Here is a 24201-nt window from a genome sequence, read left to right on the forward strand (position 1 = left end):
TCCCCTGAAAATGCTCTTTCCTTCTCTATCACGTGGCCAAGCTGTGAATTTTCCAAATTTTTGTGCTCTGCTTCCCTTTTTATTATAAATTACAATTTTAATTCATCCTTTGCTCCTGTGTCTGATTGTAAGCTGTTAGAAGTAGCCATGCCCCTTCTCGAATGCTTTGCTGCTGAGAAATTTCTTCCACCAGGTACCTTAGGTCATCACTCTTAAGTTCAGTCTTCCATGAAGTTTAAAACAGACACAGTGCAGCCAAGTTCTTTGCTAAGGCATATCAAGGGTGACGTTTGCTTCAGTTCCCAATAAATTCCTCATTTCTGAGACCTCATCAGCCTGGACTTTATCGTCCATACTTCTATCAGTATTTTGGTCTTGCCCACTTAACAAATCTCTAAGAAGTTCCACACTTTCCCCCATCTTCCTCTCTCCTTCTGAGCCCTCCACACTCTTCCAACCTCTGCCAGTTACCCGGTTCCAAAGCCGTTTCCACGTTTTCAGCTACCTTTATAGCAGTGCCCCACTCCTCAGCACCAGTTTTTTGTGTTGATCCCGTTTTTCATTGCTACAAAGGAATACCTGGGCTGGGTAATTCATAAAGAAAAGAGGTTTATTTGGCTCATGGTTCTGCAGACCGTACAAGAAGCATGGTGCCAGTATTTGCTTCTGGTGAGGACTTCCAGGAGCTTCCAATCAAGGCAGAAGGCAAAGGGGGATCAGGGGTGTCACACTGCAAGAGAAGGTGTGAGAGAGGGAGGAGGAAGTGTCAGCCTCCTTTAAACAACCTGCTCTGGCATGAACTAATAGCGCATGAACTAACAGAGGGAGAACTCACTCATTGTTGCGGGAGGGCACCCAGCCATTCATGAGGGATCTGCCCTCATGATCCGTGTGCCTCCCACCAGCCCCACCTCTAACACTGGGGATCAGATCTCCATGCCCTTCTCACATTTCTTCCCAGTATTCCCTTTATCTTGTAGAAATTCCACTGTTTCTGGGAAACAACTCAAAAGGTCTAGTAGTTAGTTAAAAGTTACAAGGTTCTGGTCACTAAGCCCTACTGGCCTGTGAATCCAAAGAATAAGAAAGCTACAGGGAAAACATGCATGGGAGTTCATCCTGCGTTTGTTCACAGGGCTGGTTACAATGCTACTGTGTTTGTCCCATTTTAAATTTCTTTTCTTGAATGAGGAACATCATACTGTACAGAAAAGCATGTAAGACAAGAGTCCAGTCCTGAGTTTAAGTCCCTGCCTCTGCTGCTTACTGTGTTTGTGACCCTGAGCAAGGTACTTGACCTCTATGAGGTAGTTAGGCGATTCCAGTTGGAAAATAGCTGTGAAAGCCTTAACAGTATTGGGATGCACACTGCTTTGCTTTATGTTTGGAGATGATGTTTCATACAGGCATAGCTGACATTGTTTATGGGTGCTTCTGAAAAGACCAGGGCATGTCCTACATCATGGTCACAGTGCATGAGGCAGTGTGTTACAGAAAATCACTGGGGTAGAGAGTAGAAACACTGAATTCCTACTCACATCCTGCCATTTGCAGGTGTAACTCAGATCTAACTAGAACTTTGTAAGTGACCCTGCATTCATAAAATAAAATAGAAGAGCAAGAAAAACATAAACAAAACACGCACACAAATACACACACACACGCACTCATACACACTCAAATTCAATTCCAAAAGACTTAATGAATAATACAGATCTTTACTGGGGGATTCTTGAAGAAAAGATACATTGGACATTATACTACTGGACTTCATAAAGAGTACTTTTTAACCACACCATATAATAGTTTTATTTCTCCTTTCTGACCCCAAACAAACCTCCCAGATATCTCCTGGGCCATGCTCTCCAGGATCAGCCACATTCCTAGATTTTTCCTTCCTGGCCTCTTTATCATTGCCATCATTATCATTATTACTATTTAGAGAGTTTCCCACCTTCTCTCCCTACCCATTGTTCTATTCAGCATAAGGAAGATAGCTAGTTTCAACAGGAAAGAAAGTCTCCCTTCTTAAAAAATGGACAAGGACCGCTTATATTTTGTGCCAGTGTCACTGGCTGATATAAAGCAAGTCAGTTAACCTCTTTAACCCCAAACACCTTTTTTGTGGAGTTGGATCTAGCAATATTTGCTCCTTTAAACTCACAAGTAAGGATGGGATGAGGTAAAGGATAGGAAAATGCTCTGTAAATGTTAAAGCACTATACAAATATGAGGTTGCATTAATTTGTAGCCTCAGCAGCTGTTTGCAGAATTTGTCACTCTGTCAACTCAATTTCCTAAGATCCTAGCAAGTCTAAAATCATGTTTAGGAATGATCTACCCTGTTTTTATCATGGCTGACCACACTGGATCGTTGCTGCAGTGATTTCCTAGCAATTCATAGCCAGGCTACCATGTCTTTTTGTATTTGTGTTTGCAGAGCTCCTGACACATATTCTCTCATCTGATTCTCACAGTAACCCTGTGAGGAAGATGATTGCCCCCATGGTTGAAACTGTACCTCGGGCTCTGCATTGTTTTTCTCTCTCCTGTTTGCAGTCACCTTGTCTGAGTACCACAGCAGCTACTTGTGTGACCTATCTGCTCTTCCCCTGAACAGCCTGATAGTGTGAAGGATGCTTCTGAATTTGGTCAGCAGGATATCCACTAGTAGCCATTTGGTGGGTCTGTCTTTCTGTCCATTAGTGGTTGAGTCAGCAAATGAAGAGCAAAACCAATACAAGCCTGACATGGTCTTTTATGGTGCCTGTTTCCAGACCTCTTAGCCACACTGACGGCTCGGTGGCCTCACAGCTTTTGATTTGGAGCTTGATGCTGCTTTAATGCCCTGTGGTTTGACCCAGTTTTGGTGTCCTCTGTTTTGACCAGTGAAACAACCTGAATGTTGCCTGAGTAGCAAAACTTCATGTTAGAGGAGTTCTTTTGTTGTCATTAAAAGTCTTCATCCTATTTGTAGAGTTTCTTTGGAGTAGACAAGTACTTGTTCTTAGTCATTGTCAGAGACATCATGGTTTGGGGAAAACGTGGGCTTTGGAGAGAGGCTGCTTCTGATATGACCTTGGGAATTCCTAGTTTTTCTTCAAGTCCTGCTTTTTTTCCTCACTTGTAAAATGAAGCTGTCAATACCTGCTTAATTAGGTTGTTATAAAGATTAAAGATAATGTTTATAGAGTACCTGACGATACATATTTTCATAACATTCATAGGTATTACACCAGTTTGTAGACAGGCCCATAACTACTTCCTGTATTTTTTTTTCACTTTCATGTATTTTTGCATGTCCATTTCAAGGGAACTTTATTAGTAATCAACCACAGATCTATTGTTGAAAGAGTAGCCCATTGAATTCTGAAGTTGTAAGCCACCCATTGATATTTTGTGTACTAGTTTAGAGCCGTCCTGACACGCTGCAGGAATGTCTTCAGGGCTTCCTGAGGGCCATGAGGTGGGCTTTAGGCTTATCCCTGCTTCAACCTGAGCAGAAATGCTTTTGTCTGTTTTATAAATTGACATTTCATGTAAGATTTTGTTTGAAAAAGACTTCCACTGATTGAAAACAAAAAAGCTTTAAAATTTCAATCCAACTTTCTGCCCATCCAATGTAAAAATCTGCTGTACAACGTGACTGACAGATAATGACTTAGGAGAGTGTATCCTAATATCAGTTTCTGAATTCTAAGCCTTCTAGTGCTTGGAACATATAGTAGACATTCAAGAAGTACTTATTGAATGAATGAATTCTTGGTCATGGTTGGGGTAAGAGTCTGAATAGTACTGGGCTTTTGTTTTGGCCTCCAAATGGAGGCATCACATAGGCAGGAGGATATGTGGTTCTGAAGTTCAAGGGAAAGATTTAATAACAAGAACCAAGAGAAGAGAAGAAGCTTGGTATAGAACTATAGCTAGGCTCTGAGGACTGCAAGCCAGCTCTTCGCATGTTGATATATAGCTCATTTAGAATTAGCCAGAGGAGCAGCTCTGCACTGGGAGGAAGGTGGGTGGCTCTTATCATAGGAGAAGAGAGAAACGCAGCCAGATGGATAGTTTACACTGTCCCCACTCCCTGGGCGCCTCTTCCTCCAATGACAACTAGATGCTAGGTTGCCAATTTTCTACTTTGTCACTTACAGATTTCATTTTGGAAAATCTATAACAGTTCTAGAAATTGAAATAAAAACAATTTTGTCAAACCTGAATTTTAATCATTTTAAACATGAAAAACTGCAGTCTTAAGTCTCTCTTCAGAACATTAAGATCTGGCTCTCCCTCCTAGCAGGTCTTATGCCCTCCTCCCTGGTGACTCTCAGCATCCATGCTAACAGAGAGCCACCCCGTGCATCCATCTGTCTCACTGGCTTTCCACCTAGTGAGGCCACTTCTGGAGTTTGTCCTTCCTAAGCCTCACAGCCACCAAATTTACCCAAAGCTGAGCTATTTGCCTCTGATTCTCAATAACTGGTCTCTTCCTGATCCTTTTGTGATAGTCACTCTTGGTCTGTTTATAGAATACTTTGAAAGAGGCCTACTTTGGAAATAAATGTAAGATTAACAATGATAAGTAACTCTATCAGGAGATACTTGGGAAGTGCTTATACTTTGAGTACTTGGACATTTTGATCTAAAAATGCTAAGAAAGGTTCTTAGGTAAGAATTTATTCTATTTAAATGAAGTAAAAACTAACAATTATAGCTATTAGAAATGTGTCCAGAGGTTTCTCTGAGTAGGTTACATCAGCCCAAAATGAAGCCAGTCTTCTACCTTGTCTATGTATCCACACAACTACCACGTCTGTTCTTCTGTCTGCCTCCCAACACACAGCCCAGTCAAGATGTCACTGGACTTCCATCTCTCTGGCCCTGCAGACACTCAAGTCAAAACTGTCCTCTATTTTATCACTCTCCCCCACATCACCAATTTTCTTTTCTTCAAATTTAACTTGCTTTCCAGGTTTCTTTTATTTCTTTCACAAGGCACAAGAGCCTCTCCCCTTTATATCCCACACATTAAACTCTTTGTAGACTCTAGTTGTTGCCTCCACATCTATTTTCATTTTTTTCACCAGTCTCCTTGATTCGAGTTATGATGCAAATAATTTTTCATGCCCATTTTTCTGTAATTAAAAAGTTTCATTTTTTATTGTGGTAAAATATACATAACGTAAAATTTACCATTTTAGCCATTTGTAAGTACAGTTCAATAGCATTAAGTATATTCACATTGTTGTACAATCATACATCCATCTCCAGAACTTTGTCATCATCCCATACTGAAGCTCTATGAGTCAAGTCTTACTGGAACACAGATTTGTTTACACATTACCTGTGGCTGCTCTTCTGCTACAGTGGCAGAGTTGAATAGTCGCAACACAGACTGTATGGCCCACAAAGCCTGAAATATTTACTGTCGACCCTTTCCAGAAAATGTCTGCTTACCCATACCCTAGTCTCTTGTCACTTCTTGTATAGTTACCATAGCAACCATCCAGTTTCATTCGCTTTCAGTCTGTCTGCCCCAAGAGTTGTGCATTGCATCTTATTCTTTGTCTCAGTGGATTTCACTACCTTCCATCCATTTGCCCATGACAAAAATTTGGGCATCTTCCTTGATTTTCCATCTACCTTACCTCTCACCTCCAGGTAGTCAACGAGACTGTTCAGTACGTCATCCCTACTGCTGCTGTGTGGTTCAAGCCATCATTATCTCTCAACTGAATTGCCACAACAACCTTCTACCTAGTGTTCCTCACTCTGATCTTACTCCTCTCTCATCTCAACCCCCATTAGTTCTGTATACTGTAGCTGGAATCATATAACTTTGATAAAGTCCTTTCCTATTTAAAAGAATCTCCTTATTGCCTTGTGAACAAAACTTTTCTTTTTTCTTTTTCTTTTTTTTATTTCAGCTTATTATGGGGGTACAAAAGTTCAAATTACATACGTTGCCCATGTACCGCCTATCCCCCCGAGTCAGAGCTCCAAGCGTGTCTATTCCCCAAACAGTGTGCTGAAAAGGAATTTGGGGGAAAGAGACCTTATTCCAGTGGCACACCAGGGAGTTGCAGCCTTCAGTGTAAAATGAAGGTGTGTTAAAGGGAACAAAGGGAAGATTTGGATTTTTAAGCAAAAGTTCCTGCCCAGGTTCCCAATCAGGTCTGTGTATGTAAATGAAGGATTGCAACTCACTTAGTACTGATTGGTTGGCCCAGCTAAGTGCTGACTGGTTGATACAGCTGAGCCCTGATTAGCTGAGACAGATGAGCTCGGTTGGTGCAGGTGAGCTCTGGAGTCCCAAAGTTGAACAGAGACCTGGGCTTTCAGGGAACTAAGAGTACACATGTGACCTCCAGTCAACAAATGGCTGCTTGGTGCTATTCTAAATTTAGGCCCAGTTTGCCACTCAGGATCCATCTTGAAAGATTGGCTCTTTTAGGTTCTCATTTATTCACAGACAGCCTTGAGGATAAAATCAAAACTCTTTCCCATGATAGCAGGGTTTTGCCTTCCTGATGTGGTACCTACTTACCTGTTTTAGCTAATTTTCTGAAGTTCACTTACACTGAACTGTTTGCAGTATGCAAGTGGCTTGATCTCTTGTCTGTGGTCTCTTGAGTATGCTATTTCTTCTTCCTGCAAAGCTCTACCCATTTTCTTACCATCCCCCACCCCGTCAGCCATCCTTCAGGATTTAGGTCAGATTTCGCTTTCTCCAGGAGGCCTTCCCTGATCTCTCCAAACTAGGTTAGGTGTCTTGCTTGTGTATTCTGTGAAAGCCTATTTTTCTTTATTGGAGGATTTATCATACTGTACTTTGTTTACTTGTCTGCTACCCCAGAAGACTATAAGGTCCCCAAAGGCAGCAGTGAGCTATCTTGTTCATCAGAGTATAGTTTCTGGCATATAGGGTGTGACATAGTAAATTTTTTTCTTTGTTTTTAAAAAAATTGTGTTAAAATGTACCATTTTAACCATTTTTAAGTGTATAATTCAGTGGCATTGTGACATTCACATTGTTGTTCAAGCATCACCACTGTCCATCTCTAGAACTTTTTTATCATCCCAAACTGAAACTCTGTACCAGTTAAACGGTAACTCCTCATTGCTCCTTCCCATCCAGCCCCGATAACAATTCCACTTCTGCATTTGTCTTTGGTCCCTCATGTGAGTGGAATCATACAATATTGGTCCTTTTGTGTCTGATTTACTTCACTTAGCATAATGTTTTCAAGGTTCGTCCATGTTCTAGCATGATCATGATTTCCTATTGTTTTAAGGCTGTATAATATTTTATCTCATGTATATACTACATTTTGTTTACCCATTCATCCATTTATCCATTTGTGGGCATTTGGGTTGTTTCCACCTTCTGGCAGTTGTGAATAATGATGATAGGAACATGGTTGTACAAATATCTGTTTGAGTTCCTGCTTTCAATTCTTTTGGAATTGCTTGATCTTATGGTAATCCTTATGTTGATCTTATGTTTAATTTTTTTGAGGAACTACCATACTGTTTTCCATAGCAGCTGTGTCATTTTACTCTCCCACCAGCAGTGCACTAGGGTTCCAGTTTCTCGACATCCTCACCAATACTTGTTATTTTCTGTTTTGTTTTTCTTAGGTAAGAAATCTTACTTATTTTTTAATATAATTGCCATCCTAATGGGTGTGAAGTGGTATCTGATCGTGATTTTGATTCACATTTACCTCATGATTAGTGATGTTGAACATATGTTCATGTGCTTATTGTCCATTTGTATATCTTCTTTGGAGAAGAGTCTATTCAAATCATTTGTCTATTTTTTAATTGGGTGTTTTGTTGAGTTGTAGGAGTTCTTTATGTATTCTGGGTATTAATTCTTTATCAGATGATAGGTGATTTGCAATTATTTTCTCATTCTGTGGATTGCTTTTACACTCTCTTGATAGTATATCTTTTTGATGCACAAAAGTTTTTTGCTTTGATAATACCCAGTTTATCTATTTTTTCTTTTGTTGCCTATGCTTTTGGCATGATATGCAAGAAATCATTGCCAAATCCAGTATCATTAAGCTTTTCCTCTATGTTTTCTTCTAAGAGTTTTATAGTTTTAGCACTTATATTTAGGTCTTTGATCCATTTTGAATTAATTTTTGTATATAGTAAAAGGTAAGGATCCAACTTCATTCTTTTGCGTGTGGATATCTAGTTTTCCCAGCACCATTTGTTGGAAAGATTGTTTTTTCCCCCCATTAAGTGGTCTTGGCACCCCTGTCAAAATCATTTGACCACATATGTGAAGGTTTATTTCTGAGCTCTCTAATGTATTCCATTGGTCTGCATATCTGTCTTTATGCCAGTACCACACTGTTTTGATTATTGTAGATTTATAGTGAGTTTTTATATCAGAAGTGTGAGTCCTCCAACTTTGTTGTTCTTTTTCAAGTCAGAGAAGATTTTAATACTACTTGCTACTTTTTATTTGCTCTTTCTCCCAGCATATTTTCTTGTGTACCCTTGCCTAGAGTGTTTCCTTTAACACCTCCTCCTAGATGACTTCTCTTCCTTTCATTCCTGTTATAACCTCATTTCAATATCGGTTTTCTTTCCTTCTTCTACCCCATATCCCTTAATTTGGGTTCTTCTTTATTTGTGTATGTCTAGGCCACAACTGACATTTTAAAGTCTTAATCCTCCTGCACAACCAAGAGAGCCCTAGCCATCCATTGCCCCCAACTTTGAGTCTAGTTCAATCTCTTTGGGGTCGAAAGGGTCAAAAGTTGCTTTTACTTTTCCTTTATCATCTGGGCTGGCCATGTCATCTTTAGCACTGTGGGAGGATGAATAGTGGGATAGTAGTCGTATGATGGATGAGGTGCATTGACTAAGAGACTGTGTAGTTTAGTGAAAAAAGCATTATACTGGAGGCCAAGAAACCTGGATCCTAGCTCTACAGCTATCACTAATTGGTCATTAGACAACTTAGGCTGTCTTACAGAAAAGGAAAATAGAACTAGATGGTCTCTAAGTTCATTCTGAATCTAAAAAGTTTATTTGTACATTTTACAAGGCAATTTCCTCAGAAGGAGAAGGCATTTAAGGTGATTTTAGTGAATAAAGAGAACTTAGGTAAAAAACAAAGAATAACTTTGGGAGGTTTAAAGCAAGAAAATGAAAGTATATTTAGTAGTCAGTGAAAATAAGTGACCAGACATTTTATTAAGTGATACTGGGTCAATTGTATGTCCATGGAAGGAAAAAAATTACGTGGACCTCTACCTCACACCATATACAAAAATCAATTTTCTATATGGTTTGCAAATCTAAATAAGGAAAGTAAAGCAATAAAGCTTCTAGAAGAAAACAAAGGAGAATACTTGCATGGCCTTGGGATAGGCAACAATTTCTTACACAGAACAAAAAGTACTAACAAAAGAAAAGATTGATAGATTGGATTTCAGTTAAATTAAGAACTACTGTTTATCAAAAGACATCATTAAGAAAGTAAAAAGGGGAGAAATATTTGAAATATATTTGGCAGACCACTTGAAAATATAAAAAGAACTCCCACAAACCAGTAAGAAAAATACAGATAATAGAAAAAAGTGGGCAAAGACTTAAATCAGCACTTCACAAAGGGGGATATCTAAACGGCCAATCAACCTATGAAAAGGTGCTCAACAACATCAGAAAGTGCAAATTAAAACTATAGTGAACCAACAAACACATGAAAAAATGCAATCATTAGGGTAATGCAGATGAAAACCACAGAGGTACCACTTTTATACCCATTAAGATGGCTGTAATTGAAAAAGAGAAAGGAAAGAAAAGGGAAAATAACAAGTGTTTGCAAGAATGTGGAGAAATTGTAATCTTATTACTTTGCTGGTGGGAATGCAAAGTGGTTCAGCCACTGTGGAAAAGTTTGGCAGTTCCTTATAAAAGTTGATCATAGAATTACCATATGACCCTGCAATTCCATTCCTAGACTCAAAAGAATTGAAAACAAGTACATGTGCATTCACCACTATTCATAATAGCCAAAAGGTAGAAAGAACCTAATGTCCATCAACAGATGAATGAATAAACAAACTGTGGTGTATACATTTTTTGGTTAATTTTTTATTTACATATTTTTTGCTTTTGTTGTTATTTTTAGTTGATACATAATGTATATATTTATGAAAAAACTATGATATTTTGATACATATATACAATGTATATAATCAAATCAGAGTAATTACCATATCTATCATCTCAAACATTTATCATTTCTTTGTGTTGGGAACATTTAAAATCCATACTTCTTGTAGGCAGTTTCCTGGAAAAAGAAGAAAAAGGAAAAAAAAAGTAAAATCCATACTTCTAGCTATTTGAAAATATATAATAAATTGTTGTTAATTATAGTCACCCTATGGTGCTATAGAACACTAGAAATTATTTCTTCTATCTAGCTGTACTTTTATATCTGTTAACCTACCTTTGGCTATCAGCCCCTCTCTGCAACCCTTCCCCACCTTTAGTAACCACTATTCTACTGTCTACTTCTATGAGATCAACTTTTTAAGCTTCCACATGAGTGCGTGTGGTGTTTCTCTTTCTGTGCTTTGCTTCTTTCATTTAACATAATGCCTTCCAAGCTCATCCATGCAGCAAATGACAGAATTTCTTTCCTTTTTTATGACTGAGTAGTATTCCATTGTATATACATATCACATTTTCCTTATCCATTCATCTGTTGATGGACACTTAGGTTGATTCCATATCTTGGCTATTGTGAATAGTACTGCAGTAAACAAGGGAGTACAGATCTCTCTTTAACATACTGATTTCCTTTCCTTTGGAAACATACCTAGTAGTAGTATTGGGGGAATCATATAATAGTTCTATTTTTAGTTTTTCAAGGAACCTCCATACTCTTTTCCATAATGGCTGTACTAGTTTACATTTCCATAATAGTGTTTAAGAATTCTTTTTTCTCTGTATTGTTGTCAACATTTGTTATTTTTTGTCTTTTTTGTAATAGCCATTTTAACTGGGGTGAGATACGTCATTGTGGTTTTGTTTTGCATTTCCCTAAGGATTATTAGTGACGTTGAACATTTTTGCATATATCTGTTGACCATTTGTATGTCTTCTTTTGCAAGATGCCTATTCAGCCCCTTTGCCCGTTTTTACATCAAATTACTTGGTGTTTTATTGTTTGTTTGTTTTTGGCTATTGAGTTGTGTTCCTTCCTTATATATTCTGGATATTAATCCTTGCCAGATAAATAGTTTACAAATCTTTTTTTTTTGCATTCTCCAGGTTGTCTCTTCACTCTGTTGATTGTTTCTTTGCTGTGCAAAAGCTTTTTAGTTTGATATAATCTCATCTGTCTATTTTTGCTTTTGTGACCTATGTTTTTGAAGTCTTCTCCATAAAATCTTTGCCTACTCCAATGTCCTGAATCATTTCCTCTGTTTTCTTTTAGTATTTCATAGTTTCAGGTCTTACGTTTAAATGTCTTTAATCCATTTTGAGTTGATTTTTGTATATGGTGAGAGATAGGTAGGGCTCTAGTTTCATTTTTGTGCATATGGATATCCAGTTTTCCCAGTGCCATTTATTGAAGAGAATGTCCCTTCCCCAATGAATGTTCTTGGTGCCTTTGTCAAAAGTCATTTGGCTATAAATATGTGGATTTATTTCTGGGTTATTTATTTTGTTCCACTAGTCTATGTGTCTGGTTTTATGCCAGTACCATGCTGTTCTGGTTATTATAGCTCTGTAGTATATTTTGACATCCAGTAGTATGATGCCTCCAGCTTTGTTCTTTTTGCTCAGAATTGCTGTGGCTATTTGGGGTCTTTTTAAGTTCTATATGAATTTTAGGGTTGTTTTTTCTATTTCTATGAAGAATGTCATTGGTATTTTGATAGGAATTGTTTTGAATCTATAGGTCACTTTTGATAGTACAGTTATTTTCACACTATTAATTTTTCTAAGCATGAACATGGGATGTCTTTCCATTTTTTGGTGTCTTTAATTTCTTGCATCAGTGTTTTATAGTTTTCCTTGTAGAGATCTTTCACCTCCTTGGTTAAATTTATTTCTAGGTATTTCTTTTTTCTTTTTTTTTTTTTTGGCTATTGTAAATGGAATTGCTTTCTTGATTTCTTTTTCTGCTAGTTCATTATTGGTATATTTGAAAGCTACTGATTTTTGTATGTTAATTTTGACCTGTGTGAATTATTAATCCATAGAAAGGAATGAGGCACATGCTATAATGTGGATGAGCCTTGAAAACAGTATGCTAAGTGAAAAAAGCCAGACACAAATGCTCACATATTGTATGACTCCATTCATATGAAATATCCAGAATAGATAAATCAATACAGAATACAGACAGGTGGTTACCAAGAGCCGGGGCACGAGGAGGTTGGGAATGGAGAGAAACCGTTTATGTTTTAGAACTAGGTAGTGGTCGTGGTTGTGAATATGCTAATTGCCACTGAATTGTTCACTTTAAAATGGCTAATTTTATGTTATGTGAATTTCATCTTAATAAATTATTTTTTTAAAATAATGATGGGATGCAACTATGTATGTATACCCACCAGAATGGGTAAAATTAAGAAGATAGACTGTCATTTCCAAGTACTGATGAGGATGTGGCGCACTGGAACCTAGTTCCTAGTGATTTAGACTATCACTTAAGCTAAGTATATGCCACCTTCTGACCCAGCGTTCCACTCCTAGCTATATGCCAAAAAGAAGTAAATGTATGGCCACCAAAAGACATGTACAAGACGGTTCTTAGCAGCTTTTAGTCATAATAGCTTAAAACTATAAACAGCCTAAATCGAAGTAAAATGGATAAATTGTGCTACATTCATACAAAGAATACTATAAAACAGCAATAAAAATAATGAATTATTGCTACACACAAAACAAGATGAATTTCACAGAAATAGTGTCGACTCAAAGTAGCCAGATTCCAAAAATTATGTTTATATTCTACTTATATGAAGTTCAAGAAGAAGCAAAACTAATCTATGGTGATAGAATAGCCGTTGCTGGGGGTGGTTATTGATAAGGAGCTCACAAGAATCATCTGTGGTGCTGGAAATAAATCTTCTGCATCTTGATCTGAGTGGTGGTTACTCAGGTGTATACATATGTACAAAACAAGCTGTGCATTTAAGGTTTGTGTACCTTATTATATTATACCTTAAAAAAATTTTTTTATGTAGAAAAAACAAAAAACAGTTCCCAGAGCAGGTGTTCTTACAGAAAAGCAATAGCAGAGAGTGAGACATGAAAGGTGGTAGAAGGCCTTGAGTGACAGTGAAGTGGCAGAAATTTGGAATCTGTTGTGTAACTCTGGTAGGTTTGAGAGAGAGAAAGGATGCAATGAAAGCAGATTTTTAGGGAAATGGATCTTTGGAAATGTGCCTGTGGACCGAGGGCTGGTCCACCGGTGGGGAGGCTATTGCAGTGGGATCTGGATTAGGGCAGTACTGTTGACAATGGGAGCTCTGAAGGAAGAGGAATTGATCAGCCTGGTGACTGGTTGAGGATGGACAGCAAAGGAGTACTGGGCAGAGATGACTGAGGTTACATGTTAGATGGCTGGAAAAGCCAGAGTCCCAATAACAGAAATAAAAGAATGCTAGAAGGAAAAATCAGTTCTGGAGTAAGATGAGTGGTTTTAAATGCTTCAATTTTGAAATGGTGGCGGGCCCCCTTGATCCCCTGGTGGGACTCAGGAGAGCAGTCATGGCTGGTGATAGAAATCTGAAAAGTACTGTACAGATTGTAGAGTGTAACAGAGAAATTTCAGAAGGCCAGCCCTTGGAGTAGGGAGAGGTGGAGGTAGGAGAAGAGGAGACTGCAGCCGTGGTTAGGACCAGGAAAACATAGAGTCACTTAAGCCAAAGAGAGAGTGCAGGGTGAAGATGTAAAGGGAGAAGATAAAAGAAGGAAAAGGAACAATTGAAAATGGGATGGAGAGCAGGAATAATTGCGGGGGACACAGTCTTGCAGAAGGCAGGCGGAAACAGGATCTGAAAGCAAAGGCAGAGGACTTAGCTGTGAACTGCTGTGAAGAACTCAGGTGCCTGCAATTAGATCATAAGAATTTGTCAGCATCTTCAGTGACTTACTCTTGCAGTATTCTTTGTCCTCTAAGTAGGAAAAGAGGGTGACCTCGGATTGAAAATGAGTGTGGATGTGGGAACCAAGGAGTCCCAGGTACTTGGCCTTATAGATTCCATGCATGATCCTATTCTCTGTGAAAGGGATACAAAAAAGTTTAAGACTTCTTAGAATTTATTCTCTCTGTGGTACAATTTAGTGATGATTAAGTGCCAAAACAAATATATAGAGAGTATTTTGCATCTTGATTTTGTCATTTTCTGGCTGTATAACTTTAGGCAAGCTACATTAGTTCTCTGTGCTTTTGTTTCTTCATCTGGTAAATGGTGATACTAATGTCTACCTCATATGTTTTTCCAGAGATTAAATGAGTTAATATAAGAAAGGTGCATGGAACAGTGTGTGAAACGTAGCATGTGATAAATATTAGCTAAGATCATGATGGATGCTCTAGGAGTGCAAAAGGGGAAATAATTAGTAGAGGCTGGAGTTGGTGGGAGGCCTGTGTGGAGGAGTAGGGATTTATTGGAGGACAATTCAGGAATAGATGGGAGGAAAGGAATGAGGGAAAAGGAATTCCTTTTTTTTTTTTTTTTTTTCTGCCTGTGCAACAGAGCAGAAAAGGAATTCTAAGTTGGGGGAAATGGTAAATAAACTGTTGGATCAGTAAAGCCATAGCATTTCTATGTGATGTATCTAATAGCCCTACTATGCCTGTGTTGGGGAGTAGTGGAAGATGGGAAAGGAGGATGCGTAATTGGTATCTGTTAATAATAGAAGAAGTATGAGTTGGGGCAGCAGGGGTCTTTGATTGGGATTTTTATCCTCGCCCTGTGACTTTGGGGAAGTTGTCCAGTCTCTTAGGACTCCAAGTTTCCTTATCCATAAAATGAAATGGATTGGATTTGTAAAATCCCCCACAGCTCTGAAATCCTGTGCTTCTTATGTGGAAGTGATTTCTCTGACCCCACTGTCTGTGGAACGGTGTTTTTCTTTGCTTCACATTGCGTGGGGCAGACTTGTGGTTCTGGCCTCATTAGCCCATGCTGTAGGTGAGTGAGCTGACCAGCCCGCGTGCAGACACCGTACACAGGCTCTCCGCACTCCGTAATCACCACCACTGAGAGATCTGGAATCTCAGCAGGTGGATGTGTGGAAGGACCCCTTGGGCATTTCACTCCCAAATTATTTAGAGTTAATTCTACTACTGTTCTCTTGAGTAGCCTCAAGTTTTATCGGTACTTGCCTTGAAGTGGACCCTGAGGGCTAATCTTTAGCTCTTCAAAAATTTTTCCTTATTGTTCCTGTGGCGCTCACAAAACTAAAGGAAAAAAAGCAGCACCATGAGCACCCGAAGAACTGCCCGCAAAGCCCTAAGACTTTCACAGTAGACTACCGGCTCAGGCCCTTTTGTGGGCGTAACTGAACACTGCTACTTTTGACACTCCTTTTCAGGGTGTATATTTAAATAACCCAAAACTGTGTAAACACAAATGGAAACGGGCTTTTCAAATACCGTGCTTAGGAATCACTGGCTGTCATATGCCGTTACTTCGGTTTTCCTTTGAGAAGGGCATTGGTTTGTGACTCTGTTCTGTGCTGGTGCTTCCTGGTTTGAGCCCCTCGGGGGTCACACACAGCCTTTCTGCGGCTGTGCAGCCTGCAGTGTGCGCTGCAGTGCCGTTGCATCACAGGACATTCCTTGGGTTTCCACTCCCGTTAGCTTTTTCTCTCTGCTAAAAGGGAGGTACTTAGAGCAGTGTCTGCCCTCTTCACAGAGGAAGTCCTTTGTGTTTGTCCCTGGTAGGCGCCTTCATCGTTGAAGATACTTCTGGACTTCTGTGCTGTATAGATTTTACACAACTTGGTGAATTGAAAAATAACTTGAAATGGAAGAACTGAAGCATATGGAAGCTATTTTATCTATGTTTTGTGCCTCCAAAGTTTTGAAGGGTTTATTTTGTTTTCAGAAACTGAAATTTGAGAAGAGTGACACTTTATCCTTGTGTTGCCCTTGAAAGGAAGAGTATTCCTTTGGGGAGTGAGCTCTGGGAAAGGAAGGTGGCTTGAGCATATAAAGACTGCAGAGCTAACTGGGTAACATTAAGTATGACTTATTTGTTTAGAAGTTCCTTGAGGGGATGGAATGTATCTTTTTTGTTGTATGAGGTTCCTAACAGTGAGTTGTATCTAAGTAAACATATAATAAATCCTGGCCACTCAGGAGACTCCTATCTTTTTTTCATCTGCCTCACAGACCATTCCCCTGAGGGGTAGCTGTGAACGTCACCTAGTCCATTCATGCCACAGATTTTCTGAAAAGAAAAATAACCATGTCATGGGAGAAACTATGTGTTGCAAAGGTTCTGAATAAAAGGTTGCAAGTGAGATGGTTTAGTCTGGCCTCTTTTTAGAGCAGTGATTGATTAATGCTGTCTGTGTTGCTGTTTCTTCCAGAGCTGACCTGTCCTGGACGCAGCATAACTAACGAAGCTGCTGCAGGATGAGAAGATGGCAGCGCGGCTGCTCGCACCACCAGGCCCTGATAGTTTCAAGCCTTTCACCCCTGAGTCGCTGGCAAACATCGAGAGGCGCATTGCTGAGAGCAAGCTCAAGAAACCGCCAAAGGCTGATGGCAGTCATCGGGAGGACGATGAGGACAGCAAGCCCAAGCCAAACAGTGACCTGGAAGCAGGGAAGAGTTTGCCTTTCATCTACGGGGACATCCCCCAAGGCCTGGTTGCAGTTCCCCTGGAGGACTTTGACCCATACTATTTGACACAGAAAGTGAGTTGGAGGAGGAGCAGCAGCTGCAGATACCGGTTTCCTAAGAGGCTTGGGGGAGATGGGAGAGAAAGAACTGTCTCTTTGCCAAAGTTTGGATAAGTAGCTAACCTTTTGTTTCAGTTCTGGTTTATGGGGATTATTTTCATTTTAATTGCTACTGAGGGTCGTTTGTGGGTCTTGGCAATTGTCAACTCTATTAATAAGACTTCTGTTTTTGGCTCTAGGCCAGATCAGAAAAAGAGGACATAAATGAAATAGGGCTGTTTGATAGAGTCTAAAAAAGATGGGATAGCAAAGGGTGGGACAGCCTTGCAGAATCTCTCTCAAACACACATTCAAAATTCTATCTTTAAATATGAAGATGATATTACTATTGTGACATGAGCAGAGCCTTTTGATAATATGGTAGAGAAGATGGATTTGTTCTCGTCTAGCCCCCTTTGTGACACTGGATCATAGCTATTGGGGATAGGAATAGAATAGAGTACAAAACTGGGCCAGTAAGAGAGACTCCAGGTCATTGGCCTTGTTACATAGTTGTCTGGGTTGATTCTTGCGACACTGATTCTTACAATAGAGTCAGTTCTGTTATTCCTGCAAGTAGGGAGCACAAGTAAAGGAAATATTAATCTTCATTTGGCCAAGGGTTTCAAACTTCCTGAACAAATATTTGAGCAAATCTTGGTTTCTTTCTCATGATTATCTTCTGAAACAAGGCAACAAATGGAGAAACAAAGCCTCCTGGAAGATCTGCCAGCTACTAGTTAGCCATTGAATCCTGAGGACTGACATCAGACACAGTTTTAGGGGACCCCTCATTGACAGATACCATTTAAAGAATTAGATAGACAAGTTTTTCTGGATGAGGGGGGAAATGGCTTTGTGTAATTATATATTTACAAATACAAAGCTTAACTAAACTGCTTTTGTTAACAAAACTTCCCTTAACTAAATTGCCTTCCATTCTTTCAATTTTGTAAGAAATTTCGTCTTCTTTGGCTTAATAATGGAACGGAAGTAAGACCAGGCCAGTAGATCTCTTAACTTAGCTATAGTTGTGGAGGCATTTTTAGTTCAGGATGACAAAAGCAATTAAGACATTCTATACACTAAATGGTCCTTTATCCATGTACTTCTGTTGCAGCTCAGGATAGAGACATAATAGGAAAAAGTAGAACCTATAGTCTTTATCTTCCATGGTGAAATCTAGAAAGTCTATGGAACAAAACATGATGTGATATAAAGAGCAGTAGATTGGAAGTAAGAAATCCTGACTCTATCATAACTCACCATGTTTATTATTTGTTTTTCTTTTTTAGTAAATGTATTGCCCAGGCTACCACAAATAATTTATGGGGAAATAAATAAAGGAAAAAAAACCTTCTCAAAACTAATTAATAACTTTTAGCAAGTCGCTTCATCTCTCTGGGCCTAAACTATTTTTTTTTTTTTACTCAAATGCAAATTAAATTTCATTTTATTAAGCCTGACTTAAGATATGAAAAATATATAGAAGTATTAGTTGTCAGAGCCCACTTTTCCTCTATACACCTTTTCCCCTGGTTCCTGCCCTATAGACAGCTTCTTTCCATTCCCAGTGCATCAGATCCTAGTGGCCTGGCTGGGGAGTGAGGACTCATCAAAGAGAGCAGGCCTCTGGCCCTTATGGGTGTCGTTCCTGGATAGGCCAAATTATTGTTGATGGAGTTCCATTAGGAGACTGGCTCTTCATGTTGGAAACTCTGACTTTAGCCTTTGGCCTCACCACAAGGGTAAATTGTTCCTGAAAAGGGTAACCTTAATTGTATTTTGGTTTGTAATCTTTTTAAAAAAATTTTAATATACCACTATCCAGAAAAGTTCATAAAACATAAATGATCACAGACTAACACCATGTCAAGAAAGAGCATTGCTAGCATTTCAGAAATATTAATTATACTTTTAAATGAAGGATTCTTCAGTTGATTAAAAATAATATGCTTGCTCAAGTTTACTTGTAGATCTTCACTGGCATTCCTAATACTTCTGTAGGGTTGGAAAAACTCCGCCACCACCCTCTTAGGGTCCCAGTTGAGTCTGGGAATTAAATTGACATAGCATAGATTAACAGGAGAAAAGCGTAGTACAAGTTTTACGTGGCATGGGAGCCCTTATAAAGAAGTGAAGATCCAAAGAAGAAGCAGTTATAGTCAGTGTCTTATATACTGAATTGGACAAAAAATCATAAATTGTGAAGAAGCAACTAAAGTACTTGAGGGGGCTTTAAAGATCAGAGATATTCTAACAAGGTATTAGAATACAGTATTCTCTCAGTCTCACCTTCTAGTCCTTGAAGATAAAGATGTTGCTTTTCCTTCTAATACAGAGAGTGTCTTTCACATGGGAATTTCATCTTCTGCTCTTAAGAAACAACAAGAAGGTCAAAATGATTTTTTTGTACCTGCTGTTTTTCAAATGTCTTAACTTAAATAGTCCGTATGCCAGAATAGTATATTTTAACCCTTTGACTTCTTACTAACTAGGCTTTTTACTGGGCTAAATTAGCAAGGCCTCTCCTTCAAGAAAGCACACTGGGAATTAACCCACAAATCAAAAAATTATAAGGGTAGTGATGACTTTAAGAGGACATTCCTTACTGTTTGTTTTTCAAGGGCTGCCTTAAATAATTCCTGGCAAAATAGAATCTCTTTTCTTTGTTAAATGGTACAAGTGGAATCCTTTATCTTTTCCTCATAGGTCTTGTTTTCCAAGTGATTAATCATCTTTGTGACTATCATAGAAATTTGTTTCTCATTTCCTTCCCTCTTTCTTTTTTGGGGTAAGAGAGAACTAGTTTTCTGTTAGTAAAGTTCTGGTTTCATCCCATTGTGGATTTCACACTCCCAAGGGACATAGGGCCCTAAAAATTACATATCCCATTTTCAAGATACTGTTGTTTATTCCAGCTGGTGCTAGTTTAGTTCTCATAAGCTTGAAGTCCTTGTTGGGTTTCACAGTGATCTCTCCAGCTGGTCGCTGCAAACAACCTGGATCATCCTCTCTGAATTGCCTCAGACCTCTTAGTGCTACAACTTTACATTTTCTTTGACTCTTGATATTTCGTTCTAATGTCTCCTTTTGTTAGCTTTCTTATTTTTCAACTATTTGTTACAAATAATGGAATTTAAGGAACATTTAAAATTTTTATTTATTTAATTTATAAAATAGGTAATACATTTTCATAGTTAAAAATTTAAAAGTATTTGGTAAAAAGTTTCCCTTTTACATCTGCCCACTTCCTGTCTCCTACACAGGTAACCACTGATAGTAGTATCTTCCAGAGTTTATGTATATGCAAGCAAACAAAAATGTATTTTAAGGAACTTGAACTCTCCTAAAAACCTTTATTCTTGGTTTTCTTCCTACTGTTTTCTTAAGCCTATTGAAGTCTTAATTTTGTTATTTATTTTTCTTCTTTTATACTCTGGAATCTTAAGTTTTATCAATGTCAATTGTCAGTTCATTTCTCCCCCTTCCCTACTTTTTAAGTGATTTTTAGTGGAAAATTAAGGACTTTTTCTGTATTGCTGAAAGTGTTTCTTTATCTTCACTACAAAAATTAGTCTCCAGTGCTTAATTTTAAATTAATTTTGTTGAATTTTAAATGGCCATATATATTCCTGGTACAATTACTTAAGTAGGCAGCAAGCAACTCTGTGGATTAAGATGAAAGAAGGCCTTCAGAGTTGACTTCTATCCCTTTCCTATTTCTTAGAACTGTTAAGTGATATATGTGTCCCTTTTGTTTAATGGGTATACCCTCCTATGAGAAAGTCCTATAAACAGAAATCCAGATTACAGGATTGATTGATGTGTCTTTAAATAGGGCACATTCGTATTGCATTAAAAAATTATATATGGCTTCCCAAAGTTCAGTTTACCTTCAACTTTTCATATGTACCTTTTCCTACAAAGTGGAATCCATTTAGGATTGTAGAAAATTATAATTTGGTAGCCTCAGACATCATCTAGTTCAGCCTCTTCATTTTATAAATTTTATGAGGTGAAGTACATACTTTGTCAAAAGCCAACACCATTGGTGATAGAACCAAGACTAGAACTCTTGTCTCCGAACTCTATATTCATTAGAACGTATTTCTAGTTCCCCTTTTCTCAGTTTTCATTAATTAATCTTTAGCCTCAATTGGCTCAGTTCTTCTGAAACTGGGCAGGCAACATATAGAAAGAAAAATAAGCTCCTTTTTCATTTACATCCCTAATAATCCCTGTGGTTTACAGGACAGGTCCTAAAAGTACAGTGCTTCTGGGGGGAGGATGGTATTCATGTTAGCCCCAGTATTGTATCTTCTCCAGTGAAGGAGCTCCAAGTTGTCAAGTAGCCCTAGACAAGCTATCCCAGGTACCTGGGCTCATTGTCTGTGTGCTGCAATCGTTCAACTGGACATGTGATCTTGAGGCAATTTACTTAACCTCTCCACCTATTGTTACTTTTTAAAAAAAGATTACTTCCCACCTGCCACAATCCATCCCCAGCCAACAGCAGAATGATATACAGTCATGTATCACTTAACAACAGGATCCATTCTGAGAAATGTGTTGTCAGGCCATTTTGTTCTCGTATGAGAGCATCACAGAGTGCACTTACACAAACCTAGATGGTATAGACCACTACACATCTAGGTTGTATGGTATAGCCTATTGCTCCTAGGCTACACACCTGTACAGCGTGTTACTGTACTGAGTGCTGTAGGCAATTGTAATGCTAAGTATTTGGTATCTAAATATATCTAAGCATGGAAAAGGTAGTGCATTGCATCACAGCCATGACATTACAATGGCTTACAAGGTCACTAAGTGATAGGAATTTTTCAGCCCCATTGTAATCTTATGGGACTACTGTCAAATATGCAGTCCATCTTTGACCAAAACATCATTATGCGGGGCATGACTGTAGTGGAAAAAGCACCTAACTGGGAATATAAAACCTTGATTTTAGTTCCAGCTTTGCCTCTTGTTGTCCCTTGGTCAAATTACTTCAATTTCCTTACATATAATATTTGCAAAATAGAATTGGACCTGTATCTATAATATATCTTTCTAGTTGTATTTCCCACTTTTGCCTATCACATATTGTGTTTTAGCTGTGGCACACTGCTTTGTTTCCTTAGTGTCATACCCCTCCCCTCTGATCTTTATCCCCTCTTGACCTTTTGATATTCTACCCATTTGTCTAGGCCCAGCCCAGAAGCCTCCTTTGCCTTGTAGCCTAACTTGAGTCTCTTATACCAGAACTGATTCCTTCTCCTGAATTTTTATAATACAGTAAGATCTTCAGTTCCAGCTAGGATAAGAAGTTGGTTTCAGGTTTTACTCAGGTTAGGTGTGAGAGTGCACCTCTGTCCCCAACAATGTTTATTTTCTCCTTACTCACTATATTAGTGCCATCAGCTTCCTCAAATGAAGAACTTTTGAGTGATTCTCTCTCTCTCTCTCTCTCTCTCTGTATATATATATGTATATTTATCTCTATCTCTATCTCTCACTCTCCTATGAGCTCCTGGCAGAAAATCCTTGCCAAGTCTATTTTGACACACTTTCAACAGGTATGCAAGATAGAGATAGTCTGTTAAAGGAAGATTTGTGTTCATTAGGTGTGACCACTAATCAGTTGTTACCTGCTTTTGCACAATAAGCCTAGACGCTGCTTTCTCTTTTAAATAAAAACTACATATTTTAATACTTTGATTTATTTTGTTAAAATTTTTTTTCCCAACGATATAAGAAAACAAAATGGTGTTTCGGTTATTTTTTTTACGAAATCAAATTGAGGCAAAATGCTTGTGAGCCATTGGGGGGCGGGGGATGGATTACTGATGGGCATGTATGGGTTCTTATTCATGTTCCAAGTATGGTTACCTAGAGGGAAAGGGATTTAATTAAGCATTCCTTAATCAGATTCCTCTTTTCATAATCCTAGCAATAGATCAAGAGTTGGGAAATCTTTTTTCCGATCCCATCCCCATCTAATTCCAGGTGATCTCAAGGCATGCCATTTCACCATTCAGGGTTTTAATTTCCCCAATCTAGAAAATTAAAATTATGCTAATAGCTAGTATCAGACCTATTTTACAGAGTTGTCGTAAAGACCATTTCTTGACTATGTAAAACAAAACAGCCTGTTGCCCCAACCCTACTTCATTTTTCTCTGTAGCACTTAACACCTGACGTATAATATACTCATTTGTTTATTATTCATCTTCTTGTATCATCAGCTGAAGCAGTGCCTGCCCTGTAGTAAGCACACAATCAGTATCTGTTGAATGAATTAATTAATCTTCTGAGATAATGCTTATGAAAATATTGCTTTTCTAAGTGCTGTGGACATGAAAGGTGACGTTATGATTTTTTTCCCAATGAAACATTTTCCTGTCTTCCAAAATGAACTAAACTCTAGGGGAAAAAAGACTGATTACCAATATTTCTTCCTTTTCCAAAGAATTAGTTTGATTTAAGAGCTGAGGAGTTGGATCAGGAAATAGGTTTTCTGATATTTTAGAGATATTTTCAGAGGACTGGGTAACCGTTGTTAAGTGCCAGCAGTCTTGTCACTCCTCTTGTGAAACCTTAGAATTAGAAAGGACTTTATAAAAGGTCATTAGGTAGCAACTTCTACCTACTGCTTGAATCTCTTCCTAATTTATTGATGACAAGTGAGTATCATACAAAAGATGTTATTTCCTCAGTATTCTAAGTCCTTCGGTCATGTCCATTGTTACTAAGTGTTTTGATTTTTCTCGGCTGTGTCAATTGTGTTGCCCTCCCTATATGAACTGACTTTAAGGGAAATGAGAGAAACTGGTATAGAATATGTACCAGTTTGGGTCGCCTCATATAAAATGTGATTACTTTATTCAACAAATATTTCTTGAGTACTTCCTGTATGTGAGGCATTCTGTTCTTTTGCAGGAAACAAAGATTAATAAAGTCCATTCTTTACCCCTATGTAACTTATAACATGGTAGCATATAGTGTGATATCACTTTTGACAAGAGGGCCCCAGGATGATTTCATAATAAGAGTAGTATTTGAATTAGGCCTTGGATTTTTTTTTTTTTTTTTTTTTTTTTTTTTGAGACAGAGTCTCACTCTTCTGCCCCGGCTAGAGTGCCGTGGCGTCAGCCTAGCTCACAGCAACCTCCAACTCCTGGGTTCAAGCAATCCTCCTGCCTCAGCCTCCCGAGTAGCTGGGACTAAAGGCATGCACCACCATGCCTGGCT

General features: G+C 38.5%; 1 protein-coding gene across 11 annotated transcripts in view; it reads left to right on the forward strand.

Annotated features, from left to right (window-relative positions):
• Nucleotides 1-24201, forward strand: part of SCN8A (sodium voltage-gated channel alpha subunit 8) — a 180927-nt gene that overhangs the window by 38836 nt on the left and 117890 nt on the right. For 7 of the 11 annotated variants that reach the window (XM_069491145.1, XM_069491139.1, XM_069491140.1 and 4 more), the window contains exon 1: nucleotides 16648-16923. In XM_069491145.1, the coding sequence (XP_069347246.1) occupies nucleotides 16648-16923 (276 nt within the window). Of the gene's footprint in view, nucleotides 1-16593; nucleotides 16924-24201 lie in introns of those variants that run through there. The other 4 variants (XM_069491136.1, XM_069491142.1, XM_069491135.1 and 1 more) reach the window with 1 other exon arrangement.

The sequence above is a fragment of the Eulemur rufifrons genome, chromosome 16, assembly GCF_041146395.1.
Source record: "Eulemur rufifrons isolate Redbay chromosome 16, OSU_ERuf_1, whole genome shotgun sequence".
Taxonomy (NCBI): Eukaryota; Metazoa; Chordata; class Mammalia; order Primates; family Lemuridae; genus Eulemur; species Eulemur rufifrons.